Here is a 14,407-nt window from a genome sequence, read left to right on the forward strand (position 1 = left end):
CCTCTTATATTTTTATTGGCCTTTGAACATAAGACCAGTGCATAATTAACTTCACAATATAGTATCATCAGTAATCTAGTTACTAGAGAAACCAATAGATATCTGATAAATTAATTTTAAAGCCAACAGAATACAGCTGAAACTATGTAGCACAGATGACATTGTTGCTATTGAATTAAGTTTGAAATATCCATAGAGTAGTTATGTCCTTAAATACACAAAAAAGATTAAAAAAACACATTAAAATTTATTATGGAAGTTTTATTTATCTGTACTGATAATGGTGTTATATACATATAGTGTGAGTGTTCAAATTATTCATAAAGTTGTTTTTATAATATACATTTTCAAATAATAATTTCAGGTCAAATGGATGATGTACTGGATAGTGTTTGCCTTGTTTACATTTGTTGAAACATTGTTTGACATTGTGGTGTCATTTTGGTAAGTACACAAAGATGTGTAAAAAAAAAGTTTCAGGAATATGCAATACTTTTACTTATATTATCTTTTAACATGCTTTAAGAATTCAGAGTGCAAACAAAGAATGGATAATAAGATGTTAACCACACACTATCTAATATATTCACTGCTGACAAGCCCTTTCACTCTGTACCAGGACCCATCAAGCTGGCTAGGATATGACAGATACAGTAATGGTTGAGATGGTTTTTATATTATCAAATTTCTTGTAATGGTGTGGGTTGCTGAAGTTGTTGAAATGTAATGTTTATCAGTTTTGTATGAGTCGTTTATAAATCAGGATTAAGATAGGATTAATATCACAACTATTATGTATTTATTTCAAAATCAATTAATTATTTTTTATTCAAATAAAATTTACTCATCACTCCCATGAACTAGTGAACCACTATCAACTGGAGAATACTGCATTAGTCATTATAAGAACTTAAGAATGAAAGAAAATAAGGACGTGTAAGACTATGTAAACCACACTATATGTGCCATATTCAGAGCTGTTGAGGCATTTCAGCCAAGGCTTACCAGGCTGGGTAGGATACAATAAACACAACAGTAATTGAAACAGTATTTATATTATTAAATTGAATGAGCAATAGGTTATACAGTTCAAGGGATCTGAGTCCCTTTGTATAAAAATTAAGGAGAGACACAGTGGAAAATTTGAGGGACATCCTTGAGACATATTGTTTTGCATACTGAAAAATGCCACTGAAGATGAATAATTATTTTAGTCGATAGAATAAAATTGTATGAGCACTGTTTTGCTAGTTGTTTCCATACTGGGTAAATTATTGTTGCATTTCTACCTTTTAAGTTTCCAGAGTGAATTCTAAAGTAATCTGTATGATATATGTAAATTAGCTTTGTTCAATCCAGAAGATGTAGATGACTGCACCACCAGTGCAGCAGTACTAGAATCATAAGAAGTAGCTTTGGTGACTTCTTAGGTTATATTAACTCAACAATTCCAACATTATACATTACCTTCTCTCACATAAATAGCTATTTTCATTCAGTGCTGTCTGCTGTATGCAAAAAAATATTTTATGCATGCCACAAGCCTTTTTTCTCTCCTCTGTTGAAATAACATATTCCATGACTTATCATGCAGCAACCCTTCACCAGTGAGAGTGCCACACACTAATTAGGTATGTGACTCCTTCTCTTCACTTCTACTAGACTATCATTTCTTGTTTGGTAGTACTCATGCTAAAAGGTTTAGTTTGTGCTCTCTTCAGATGTTTTATTTTAATATTTTTCTGTATCTTTGTATTAAGTTATTTCAAGAAATTTTCTTTTTATTATACAATAGTGATATTTGTAATTTGGCAAGTTATTTTGAGATGGACTTATTTTATATTTCTACTCAGTTTATGGGGCTTATTTAGTTATTACATCATTGCAAAACATTTTTGTTGTTTTCACCAGCACAGTTGTGTTTGGTTATGATTTTTTCATTACCACTTTCAAGGTTGTTTTCTATTAGCACTTTACACAGGCTTCAGTGTATAGTTCCGTGTGGGAAGAGTTTCAGCTTTATTTTGTTGACAGATTGATTGTCCTGCAAATTGACTTTCTAAGGCCTTGCCTTGATCTTGGGGGCCCACACATTTGCAATACACTTCACTGACTTTGGAAATATAAGAAATTGTAATTTTATTGTTAATAAATAACATAGGTTTCATTTGATTGGTTAATACTTGTAGTCAGTATTAAGGTAGCCATTAGTCTTAGATATATTCTACTTCCTTAGTCTTACCGTGGTATTTGTCACTGTAGAATTGCATATAATTCCTCCAACTGGTATATCTATAATTAATTTCACTATATTGTTTTTTCATACTTGTCTCTTGGTTTGTATGGGATTCTTGAGTCACGGTCCACACACACTTATCCCAATATTGTATGCACTAATTGTTCAGTTAAGTATTTCATTTAGGGTTTAGTGATATGTTTTATATATTGTTCACTTAGGCTTTTTAAATGTTTATTTTCACTTTATCAGTAGTTCTGCTTTTGCGTTATTTGCTAATTAGGTAAAATATTTTGTTGGATTAAGTTTAATAAATTTCTGTTAATCTTGGTTTCCCCATGGTTCTTTTTACATGCGTTTTTTCAACACAAAACATTACATTCATCTGTTTAGTTCATTACACAATTTTTTTACCATTAATTTCATATTTGAGGGCCACTGGGGGCCAGGACCCACTTTACCTCTTCCCAGTATTATTCATTTACTCCTATCATGTTGGAATCCATATTGAGATACCCTATATATATTAGTTTTATTCCACCTTTTCATGGATTGTATTTCAGGCCTCTCTTACAAAATGTGCAAGACCTATCAAAGTTTTTTTTGACACATTTCCTCCCCTTGCTTCACTTTTTGTTTTTTGTTTTTCCCACCCTAACCCATTGAATTTAGATTCAGTTGGCTTTTTCTTCTTTGTACCATTCTTTCCATCTTCACTTCCTAGTGTTTTCACTCCTAACCTGTACTTCTATTTTTCTCTGCATGCCTACCCTGACATCAGTTAGAAGCACTTTGTGTGTTGAGCACTGGAACTACAGGTCATGTGTTCATCTCTCATTCTCTGCTTTGGATAGCTGTTTCTTGTTGGGATACCATCATCCACCTATCACCATTCTTCATTTTGTCATGAGACTGTGACTGGGTAAAATTACATAAGTATATGTTTCTTCTTTTCAGGAGAATGCTCTTTTTTGTTTCTTTCTGGATCTTGGTGACTAGCAAGTGGTTCCTAACCAGCTATTCTTTAACCTTTCAAATCTTCACTGTAAGACCATGTTTACACATACATTATGATTCTGTAATCATGCAACACACACTGCAGAGGTGGGGTATTCCACAATATTGCTTGTAGACTTATCTTTACAATAGGTTTGCTTTATATGTTTGCCTATCCTGGACTGTACTCACCCATGGACTACAAGAATAAAGCCGAAGTGGAAAGCTACTCATCCTTGCCATGCCTTGTTGTGAATAAATCAGTATAGTCTGCTTTTAAAAGTGAGGTTTCATAGTCACCACTGTATTGTGTTAGGTGTTGACATTTCTCAATACTCCACAGTGCTTTCTTCATCCTTTTCTTTAGGTAGAGTTTGGGGGGTTGTAGAGTGTTACCTATTATAATTTATTTTGGTTGAGTTTCTGATATACTGTGTTATGTACATAGCTGAAAATATGAAGTTAGAAGTTAATTGAATGTCAATATGTATCAAATTTATGATATTTGCCAACAACATTGAAAAACACAATTTTCTTTTTTAACACAAATATATTTTAATATCCAAACAACAATGCAGTTTATAATAACAGTTGAAAGCAGCATTGTATGAGAATAGCTATTAATGTGAGTGAGGGTGAGTATCTATTGAAAATACACTTTTATTATAGGAAAATTATAATTTTGTAATAAAAAAATCATGTTACAAGTATTCTTATGATTTGTTTTTCTTGTATGCATACATTTACAAGAATAAGCCATGAATAAAGCAAAGAAATATAATAATAGTCATGTATTTAGCTGCAAACACTGGCTCTTTAGTTATTCCATGGAGACTTAGACAAATGTTTTAGCTTTGTTTTGGATCTAGTAAAATTCCATGTTAGTGTCCCTCTAATTGAAAATGTTTTATTAAATGTAAAATATGTAAAGGCAACCAATGTCACTGTCTTTAAATACTCTGTTAGAGTGTAGTGTTCTAACTGTCCTTTTGTAGCTGAAATCAGTATATTTGTTGATTTGTTTTATCAATCTGACCAATATAACTTTATCCAAATGATAGAATGTCAGCTTATATTCATTGATGCTCTATGAGGTGTTTTTTCTTCGTTTTAGTGTTATTTTGTAAACAAAGCATAGGATTGATTCATTAATAAATAGAAGTAGTCAGAGGTGAAATTATAAAAAAAAAAAGTAGAGGCAATGAGCTGGGGAAGTGGACCTGTTTTTTTGAAAAAGAAAAAAAAACTGTGTAAACATAAAAAACATCCAAAAGAAGTTTTGGAACTAGTACTGCCTTAAGATATAAGTTTCAGTACATAATACTGGTGAATACCAGCAGAATTTCACCCTTGGAGCAAGTTCACCCTTCCTTTTGCTGTGGGATTGGTATAATATAAATGAGTTCATCTACATATTTGCACATGTTAACTATTTGTACTATAACTTTTAATACAGCATGTGTATCTTCACAAAATTTGTAAGACTTTTAGTAAATAATGCATCTACTTTATATACAAAAAATCATATTTTTAATGAAATATTTTTATTAAAGATTTGTTTGTGAAAATAGTTTTTGTTACTAGTTTGAGTACAAAGTGATTTCATGTCATGATTAAAAAACTGCTCTTCATCCCAAAAATCTCAAGTATTATTTGCATACTTTCTAAAATTTTTTAAATACATTTCAAACATTTGTTTTCAGTAAGACTTTATATTTTATGTTATTTTCTGTTCTCTAATTATGTGGTGTCTGTCACTTGTTCAGCCTTGTAAAGGAAATAAATGTAAATTATACTTTTTTTGTGCTAGAATGACTACACGTTATAATATGAAAATACAAATGTTTTGTTTAAGTAGTTTAGGTCTCAGTGAGATATATTCACAAAAATATTTATTATTTTTTATTATATTGACCTTCCAGTTATACCTAGCCATAAGTTGCATTGATGTGGTTCTCATGCACTCATGTTACATATCCAGTAATATAAAACTGACCTTTAGTCTTCCCTGTAGTGGCTATGTTTTAATGGACTAGTATTTTGTAATATACAGTCACATTTCAATTATTATACATTATGTATATATGTATATAGATTATTATTATTTAGAAATAAATTATTAAACTAATTTTTCTTAAAATATAGAACTATGAATCAAGAAGCAAAGCAAATAATTGTCTCTTCTCTCTAAGACATTTGTACTTGGTAGCTGCTGGACATAGGTTGCTAAGCCTTTTAAAACTTTGCACATGGAAGATATCAAACAAAAATTTTTTTTTGGTTATATATACACAGTTGAATAATAATAAAAAGAATACATAACTACATTGATACCATAGAATTCTACTATAATTTATCAATCTTCGTAACTAAGATGTATTTAGATGTAAAAAAAAAAAATGAAACTTTTAGCAGACTAAAGACGAAACCTACCTCGTTGAAACCTTGGACCAAAAGAACATGATACTCTTTTTAAAGATATAAATGGCTGAGAAAATTGTATTACAGACATTTTAAGCTGTTGATTGGTAATTCACATGTCATATGATGAAATAAGTGGATATAAGGGACTGTTTCCAAAAATAGAAAGAGGTGGACAGAGGCCACTGTATTTGATTTAGTACATAAGCCATATCTCAGCAAAATAAAAAGATATGAGGTTCTTACTTTATATTTTAGCTTGACAATATTAGTAATTTGAGTTCCTAATTTGTACAAAACTGTAGACTTAGTATTTTGACATTACAAACATCTTGTGTTAAATAATGCTAAAATCTATGTTTGGATGCGTTCTTGTGATTCCAGATTTATTGATATAAATTCAGAAGTAGTAATTCAATAAAATTTCGATTGTAAGCCAACAAACAATGGTATGGTCTTTGTCCCATGACCTGTTGCAAAAGGGTTAAATATATTGTTCTTATTTATAGATCAGTATGTGTTGTTTCATCAGTTGGGTATTCTCACTGTTAGAAATAATTTTGTCTGTGTAATCTCACTAATATTTCATGAGATGTGGTCAGCTTAGGAGATGAAGGTTAATCCAAAATCCAAATACTAAGCCAATGATGGAATGAGAAAAGTACAATACTACATACAATTAAATGTAATAAAAATATATTTTGTAAGTATTTAACCAATATTATTAATGAAAGTAACATTAAAGAAATAAAAGAGCAAACTTTACTTACCAAACACACAAATACTAGTGATTTCTTTTATGTGGTAGCATAGATTTTAAATTTCTTGAATAATATAATTTGTTAAAGAATGGTGTTTGACAAGTATCCCTAAAAAGTTTTAATTTTTGTGAATATTTTTTACAATAGTCATTCCATTTAGTTGAACCACCTCAAAATACTGTCTGTATTCTCATGTATCATATTTTTTTGGTAGCTTCACTTTTGAAAGATAATATCTAGTTTATGTAGTTTTAATTAAAGTATTATTACAGTGTTATTTTGTTTTTTAAAAGAAAAAGAGTATAATTTTTCCATTTGTTGATGAACCCTTATGTAATTCATAATTTTACTGTTGGAATTTTTTCTAGGCTTCCTTTTTACTATGAGATGAAAATACTGTTTGTGTTGTGGCTTCTTTCCCCAGCAACGAAAGGATCTAGTATTCTGTACAGGAAATTTGTTCATCCTCAGTTTATGAAGAGAGAAAAGGTGGGTATATTTATTATTCATTGTCATTATATTCTTAAAGGGTGACAATTTCTTAGAAATGTAAATCTGTATTTTTTGATGGTAAAAAAAAAGTGTGTTTGCAGGTGAGACTTCTCAGAACCATGCAGAAATTAAACTTGGAACATTTTATATATTTATTTGTAAATTTAATAAAATATCAATATTACATTAATTTTTTAATTAAAAGTTACTGTATATAACATATCCTGTTATATGAATTTTTTGGAATATCAAGCATGTGAAATACTCAGTTTTCAAAATGTATATGTGACTCTTGTAATGAGCATTGAATGTTTTTAAAGTAACTTTGATTTTTTGGGGTAAATTTACAATGAAATAAAAATAATGTGTGATATAATCATTAATCTGAAAGACAGATTGAACTTATACTTGTTGTTATATACCACACAAATTCTGTGACCCAAAGTTTATCAGTATTTCATTTTCATTATTTTAATTTCACAAAATAAATGCTGTCATGTATCATTGTATAATACATGTAGTTGGCAAAATTTAATTGTTCTAAGTAATTTCTGTTTTTTTTTTTCTATTCATTCAAAAATATTGGCCATTTTTAAATTTAAAAAAAGAAGTAGCAAGTAGTTATGTTTTCATTTAGATTATAACTGAGACAAGTTATTATTGTGAAATAAAAGATTTATTTTCATGAAATCCTTAACCAGAAATTGATCAAAGTCTTATCAGGCTTTTCAGCAGACTGTTTTGGTCAATTAGATGGTCACTTTAAATGTTATAATTTCTAGAAGAGGTGATATTGTAGCTAATGTGAGATTGGCTAAGGTTTAATTCATGTGCACACATTAAAGGGTAAAGTCAAAGAGGCTTTGCTTTGATTATAGTGAAATAGTCAGAGTAAAATATACTCTTTTAAAGTATTTATTTAATATATTGATATAGGTTCACAATGTGAGCAACTATGTTCAAGTGATTTAGTGAATCAGTTAAAACGTTTTGTTTGTTTTTTATATTGATACATCTGAAGCTTGTTACTGAAATTATGACCACAATAGTGTAAGAGAAGATCTTGCTCTTGTGTATAAATATAAATATTGTTTTCATATTTATTTCAGTGTAAAATATGAGGATATAAGAAAGTCATGAAAGTTAGTTGCAGTTGATTAATCAGTTAGTACAGTGTTATTCTCCAAACTATACTATATACAGTAAAGAGAAAAAAATTGGCAAAGGGTGCTGCCAGATATTTGTCTTTTATCTGGTCAACAGTTAAAAAACAAAACAAAAACATGACAATGGGTAACTGCTAGATAGTTAGTTGCCTTCCCTTTAGTCAGTAGTCTATGAAGAAAAAAAAAAAAAAAAAAAAAAAAACTGGTGGATGCTGCCACAGTTTTCTTATTTTTAGTTACCAGTTCAAAAATAAGTGATTCTTACGTAGGCTTAGAAGATTTACCATAATGAGTACTGGAAAATGGTAATCAAACCTGAGACCACTGAATAAAGTCCTCTCTCTATCAAATCACCAAAGCTGAATAAATGGAAGTAAAACCAACCCAACTTATAAGGCTAAAATTAGGAAGACCACAGACAGCACATTGTGTTAATGTGCTTAACAAGAAAGAAACATAATAGTAATATTTTGAATGCTAGGATAGTTGGAATAATCAAAACTAGCTACGACTGGAAGCATTGATTTCAATTAATTGATTGTTTCTGTGACAATCTATTTGTAGGTTTGATTAATAGAATAATCAAAATTTTGATTAACTGATTAAATCACTCCGCTCTTGGGCTAAGTACACATTAAATTGCTTTTACTTTATTCAAAGGGTCAAGGTTTTCAACTCTTTCTAAATTGTCAAGTGTTTCTTTAGGTCATTTTCAGCTTTAATACATGTATACTGATTGTAACCTGAGAGTGAAGATCCAATGTATATATCTTTGCCAGGAAATAGATGAATGTCTAGCTACAGCCCGAGACCGAGGCTATGCATCTTTGGTTCATCTTAGTAGCAGAGGCCTCAGTTATGCTACAGCTGTGATCATGCAAACTGCTATGAGGGTGAGGTTTTGTAATTATTTTTAAATTTACTTATTCATGCTTTTGTTCAGCTAAAAAAACATGGTTTTAACCTTGGTATAAGTTGGCAAGAAAATAAATGTACGGGGTTTCTTCACATGAACATTTTGGTTTTCGTAATCTATGTTATCAGCCTATGTTATGAGTGTTTCAAAGAAAACTAGAACAAATTTTGATAAATTTTTCAAACATACTCAATTAATTTGTGAATATTTTGTAATTTTACATTTAAATTAACCCAATTTCTTTGCAATTCAATTTTTAGTATCTAGTTTAGTAACCATGACTGAAATATTTCTAAGAACATTAATATATAATTTGATGAGATTTACAATAGAAAAATGGTGCAAACAAAACTGTTTTTTCATTAAAATAAAATTGGTGTACATTTTGTGTTTGCATATTTTTTGTTAGCAGTGATTGAGAAGGTGGATTTTGTGTTCAGTTCCATGTAGTAAAAATGAGTAAAATTGAGTTGATTATAAAGTCTATGAATTGCTATTGTGTGGATATAGTATACTGGTAGAAAGATGGGTCAAATCACTAGAGTGTATCCAAAACTACTGACAAGATAGCTTTAAACAAGGTCTCCAGTAATGTGTTTTTTAAATGTCACTGTGAACATGATGACTAATTACAGGTTTTTTACTTGGACTTCATATAAAACATTTAGAATGTAAGCAAGGTAGCACTTGAATTACTTGCATATGAAACATTTATCCAGTGAATTAAAATAAAAACAGTGAGTAGACTTTACTTTTAGAACTAACCACAGTGCCTTATTGTTTTTGTTTTTTTTTGGACTTGAAGATAATAACAGCAGGTTTCATTCTTAGAACTAAACAGTATCTTATGGTGTGTTTTTTTTTAGGACTACAAAATAGTAACAGGAGATTTCACTTTTAGAACTGCATTAAATTACTTGATATAACAACAACAGGTATAATCTGCTAACCATTGTTTTATGTGCTTGGCCATTTTTTAAATAATAATTTTCACTAAAGATTGTTTTATGAATTTATGGAGTTATAGTCTGGGTCAGTCTGAACGCAACTTGATTTTCATGTTAACATTTAAAGTTTTTTCATCTTGTAGTTTTCAAACTTAATTTGTATAACTTCTAGAACTTTCTAAGTCAATATCAAAGAATTTTTTTTTCAGTGAAACTTTTAACTTTATCTCTTATCTTCTTTACTGTAAAACTCAGTCTTGTAATTGTTTACATCTGTTTTTATTTTATTGTTTTATTGCCTTTTGTACAATCTCTAAACTATTATATTCATGTAACAAGCTAGAAATCACTAAATAAACACACAACTCAAGTTATCATAATGTAGTATTTGCAAGAGCTTCTTGCAAAGAAATGTTGTGTTTAACCTTTTTTCATTTATATTTTATTACCTAACCTAAAGCCCTGCATGGCTAGGTGGTTAGGGTGCTCAACTTGCAATCTGAGGGTCATGGGTTCAAATTCTTGTCACACCAAACATGCTCATCCTTTCAACTGTAGGGGCACCATGTGTGATGGTCAATCCTACTGTTCATTCGTAAAAAAAGTAGCCTAAGAGTTGGTGGTGGGTGGTGATGACTAGCTTTCATGTATATTTATAGTTATAAAAGTAATTAAAATGTAAAACAGACTTTTTGGGTCATGTATTTATTTGTTTGTTTCAAATTTCACACAAAGTTACACTAGGGCTATGTGTGCTAGCCATCCCTAATTTAGCAGTGTACAGTCGTAAACGTGGTGTCAATAAAAATTAACCTTAATTTTAACTAAGGTTGTTAAGAGTTTACTGAATTTTTATTTCAACTGTTTAACTTAGAACACATAAAGCGTACAATGCCCTATAACCACTATAGTTTAAATGGCTTTTTAAGTTATAAGCATGTAAAAGTAATTATCTTAGCTTCTCAAGCTGATCTCAATGATACTAATATTTCTTCTCTATGTTAAATAATTATATGCTGTTTTGAGAACAAGCTAGCATTATACATAAATCAGAAAATTAAAATATCTGTATTGGTTATAAATAATGCTGAAACAAATGTCCTTGAGAATTATTGACATTTTTGAAAGGCAAGATGTGGTAGGATGTCAGGGCATGTAGACTGAACTTTCTGGTGTACATCTCTCAAGACAGTTAGAGGCTATAAAGTTAGATGATGTCTTAGCCATATCTGTAATACAAGTTTGTAATTTGCATTATTAAATGTCAGAAGTTTAAATAGTGTTATAAATTAAGAAATTGAAACATATATAATACTAAAATTTGATTAATAATTATGTTTTGATGCAACATTTATTTACATACACTGATAATAAAGTAGTTTTATTGAATTTAAGTGTAACTCTGTAAAAAAAACTTGACACTTGGGTTTTTACCTCCCCATATCCAGAGTATTAAAAACATATGCTGTACCTCCAGTGATTTGGCCAAATATGCATGGGGTCAGTAAAATGTGCAAGTTTATAGAACATGAAGAAACAGATAATTAAAAAAAGTATTTGTATTTGAGACATGTTTGTGACTTGATGGCATCAGTCTGACTGACACTGACAAGTTGATGTTAATATGAAAAATGAAAATACTTTTGTTCAATGCACAGTTTACATAGTGTGTTTTCATAGTCTTTAAAACTTTCAAAATGCATATCTATAGTTTGTTTCAGTACCCTTGTATACTTAATCTATTAGCTACTCCCCTGTACCATGACGTGTTGCTTAATGATCAGTGTAATGTAAAAATCCAATACATGGCATTGTGTTAAATGGCACTCTGTAAGAAGTCATTGCTTATGCATTTTGACCTCATCCTGTTCATGTAGGGTTAACAATTTTACTTGTTTTATGACTGATGTAACATTATATTTTTTTGCAGGACAAATGGCAGTGTTTTAAGGTAGTAACAGTGCATTCCACATTTTAGGATTTAGAGCAATAATAGTGTATGTAGTTTTAAAGATTACTTAGAGTCAACATTAACAGAATGTATCAAAGATTTTTAAAAATTATGTATGCTAATTTTTAATTTTACATACATTATTATAAAGCCATAAAGAAGACATCACCAGTTAGGAGTAAACATATAATTCTGTGACTTGAAATAGTTTAAAATTGAAATGTGTTTTTTTTCTTGTGACTTCAGTCACCTAGTGCTAGTTATATATTTGTGCTGTCACAGTCACGTAAAAAGTACACCTTACTATATCACAATAAAATAGATATTTGTTAATATCTTTATCAGTATTGTTATTTTTTTGTCGTTTTATTAGGGACAGATGTCAATAGTCAACCATATACGTAAAAGTTACAGTATGACTGCATTAGATAAAGAATATCCACCTCAAGTTAGTGAAGCTCAGTTAGGTAAGTTAATTATTTGGTTTTAATTATGCTCTAGGACACAACTAATATAGAGTTGAATTAAACTGTTTAGTGATAAAATATTTTTACTGCAATTAAATGTGCAGACAGAAGAAACTGGGATTTTAATGGAGTTGCATCTTGCAGTAATTTTGGTATATTTTTTATTAAGTCATTATACTTGATGTTTTACAAATATGAACAGATATTTAGCTTGGCCATATAGATAGAACAATTTGGTTTGTTAAATATCTTTTTATGGAAGAACTATGCAAGGATTTGTAAATTTGTATGTATTATATTTATATATTTAACCCTTTCGGCACTGAATAACAACTTTTAATATTTGGCATGACGCTGAATATGTATGTTTGATACTTTAACTAATCACAGTATCAGTACTAAAAGCATGATATCTCGGCAATAACTCAACAAAAGTCCCTGAAATATTCAGTGATTGTACCCAATACTATATATGTTAAATTCAATACATAAGAATAACAGGAATAAAGGAAGGTTGCCTGCTGCGCTGAGCCTTCAAGTCGACTGAGGTCGCTAACCGTGCTGAAAGGGTTAAACACTTTTTGCATGGAAATTAATCCTATTAAATTAATTAAAGATCTAGTAAAGAAACTAGAAGTTCTATAGAAAAATTGTTTTATTCTTTCATTATATTTAGGAAAACTTTGAAAAATTAGATATTATAAAGTGTCAAACTTAAATGAGGGTTGTGATTAATGTAGGTGATGCTTAAGGCTAAAGAAGAAAAGTTTTCTACGAGTTTATAGACATTCATTTTTTATAGTATTGTTGTGACAATAATAGCTGGTAAGAGTAGCTGATATTGTGACTGTTTAGTTACTGTCTACTTCATTGTGATTGTGCAATTAGATGGTGTTGATAGAAGGTTAGAGTCATCCTCGTTACAACATAGATGGCATTCTGATGCAACTATACCTGAAAATGAGGACCAATCTATGAATTTCCAGGAGACTACAATTAGTCGAAGTCGCTCAAAGAGTCATCAGGGAAGGTCTGTTATTTTTACCCACATTTCATGAAAGTGGAAATAGAAATTAATTTAAACTAGCAAAGACCCACAGAATATTTGAAAATTAGTATCTTTATTGTAATAGTGCTTTTTAAATACAGGATTTCTGGAATGATACAAAGTAACTGTAATCACAGACACTGAAATAATTAAGTACACTTGTTTTAGGCTTAACATTGTTTGAGTCTTATTAAGTATGGGTTGTATTTGACAAAGAAATAGATTGACACTGTAACCTGTGTACATCTTTTACTTTAGTATAGTTAAGACTAAACATTACCATACTGCGTAATGTTAATAAATAAACTTATGTTATTCTCTGATCTAACATTGGATCTTTTTAAACTTTTAATATATTTTTGTACAAAATATATGAAATGTATTTACATCAAAATGTTTACATTCATCGAAATGAAGCATACATGTGCATTTAGATAGTAAGTCACACACAAACTTTCAAAAGAGATAAAGTCTGAATATGATTGTAATAGATGTATCAATTCTGTAAATGAAGGCCAAGTGTGGTCTACTTGTTAGCTTTCCAGATTATGGATATGCAGTTCCATTGTTCTAATCTTGTTTATGCAAAATCAACATTCTTCTTTATGCTTAGGGGCTTTGAATATGTTAACATTGTGACAACAAAATTCTACTGCTTGGTCAGACAAAAATTGATGGCAGGGCTTTCATTTTACTTTCTTTCCTCTAGCTTATCATTATAAATTAGGGAAAGCTAGTATAGATAGTCTGGAGTAGCTTTGCACAAATGTCTTATAAAGAAACTGTAAGTGAACTATGACAGCTTATTAGATTATCACCTGTATTCATACTTTAGTAACTTGTGGTTAACTTTGACTTTCATATAATTCTTTTACATTATTTTGTAAGTTAAAAATGATATATAACGGGTGGTCATACTTGCTTGACGTAAGAACCTTATATGATAAACTTCATATGTTTGAGAGCCACAAAACATGAACAAATATTACACACATTTTTTATTATA

At 29.8% G+C, this 14,407-nt stretch overlaps 1 protein-coding gene across 8 annotated transcripts in view; it reads left to right on the plus strand.

Moving 5' to 3' along the window:
- The window catches only part of LOC143253473 (receptor expression-enhancing protein 1-like), a 50,543-nt gene that overhangs the window by 23,454 nt on the left and 12,682 nt on the right, over nt 1-14,407 (plus strand). For 6 of the 8 annotated variants that reach the window (XM_076507461.1, XM_076507465.1, XM_076507474.1 and 3 more), the window contains 5 exons: nt 365-444; nt 6,783-6,903; nt 8,852-8,965; nt 12,260-12,353; nt 13,242-13,383. In XM_076507461.1, coding sequence (XP_076363576.1) covers nt 365-444; nt 6,783-6,903; nt 8,852-8,965; nt 12,260-12,353; nt 13,242-13,383 — 551 coding nt within the window. The remainder of the gene's footprint in view (nt 1-364; nt 445-6,782; nt 6,904-8,851; nt 8,966-12,259; nt 12,354-13,241; nt 13,384-14,407) is intronic. The other 2 variants (XM_076507500.1, XM_076507458.1) reach the window with 1 other exon arrangement.

The sequence above is a fragment of the Tachypleus tridentatus genome, chromosome 1 (assembly GCF_004210375.1).
Source record: "Tachypleus tridentatus isolate NWPU-2018 chromosome 1, ASM421037v1, whole genome shotgun sequence".
Taxonomy (NCBI): Eukaryota; Metazoa; Arthropoda; class Merostomata; order Xiphosura; family Limulidae; genus Tachypleus; species Tachypleus tridentatus.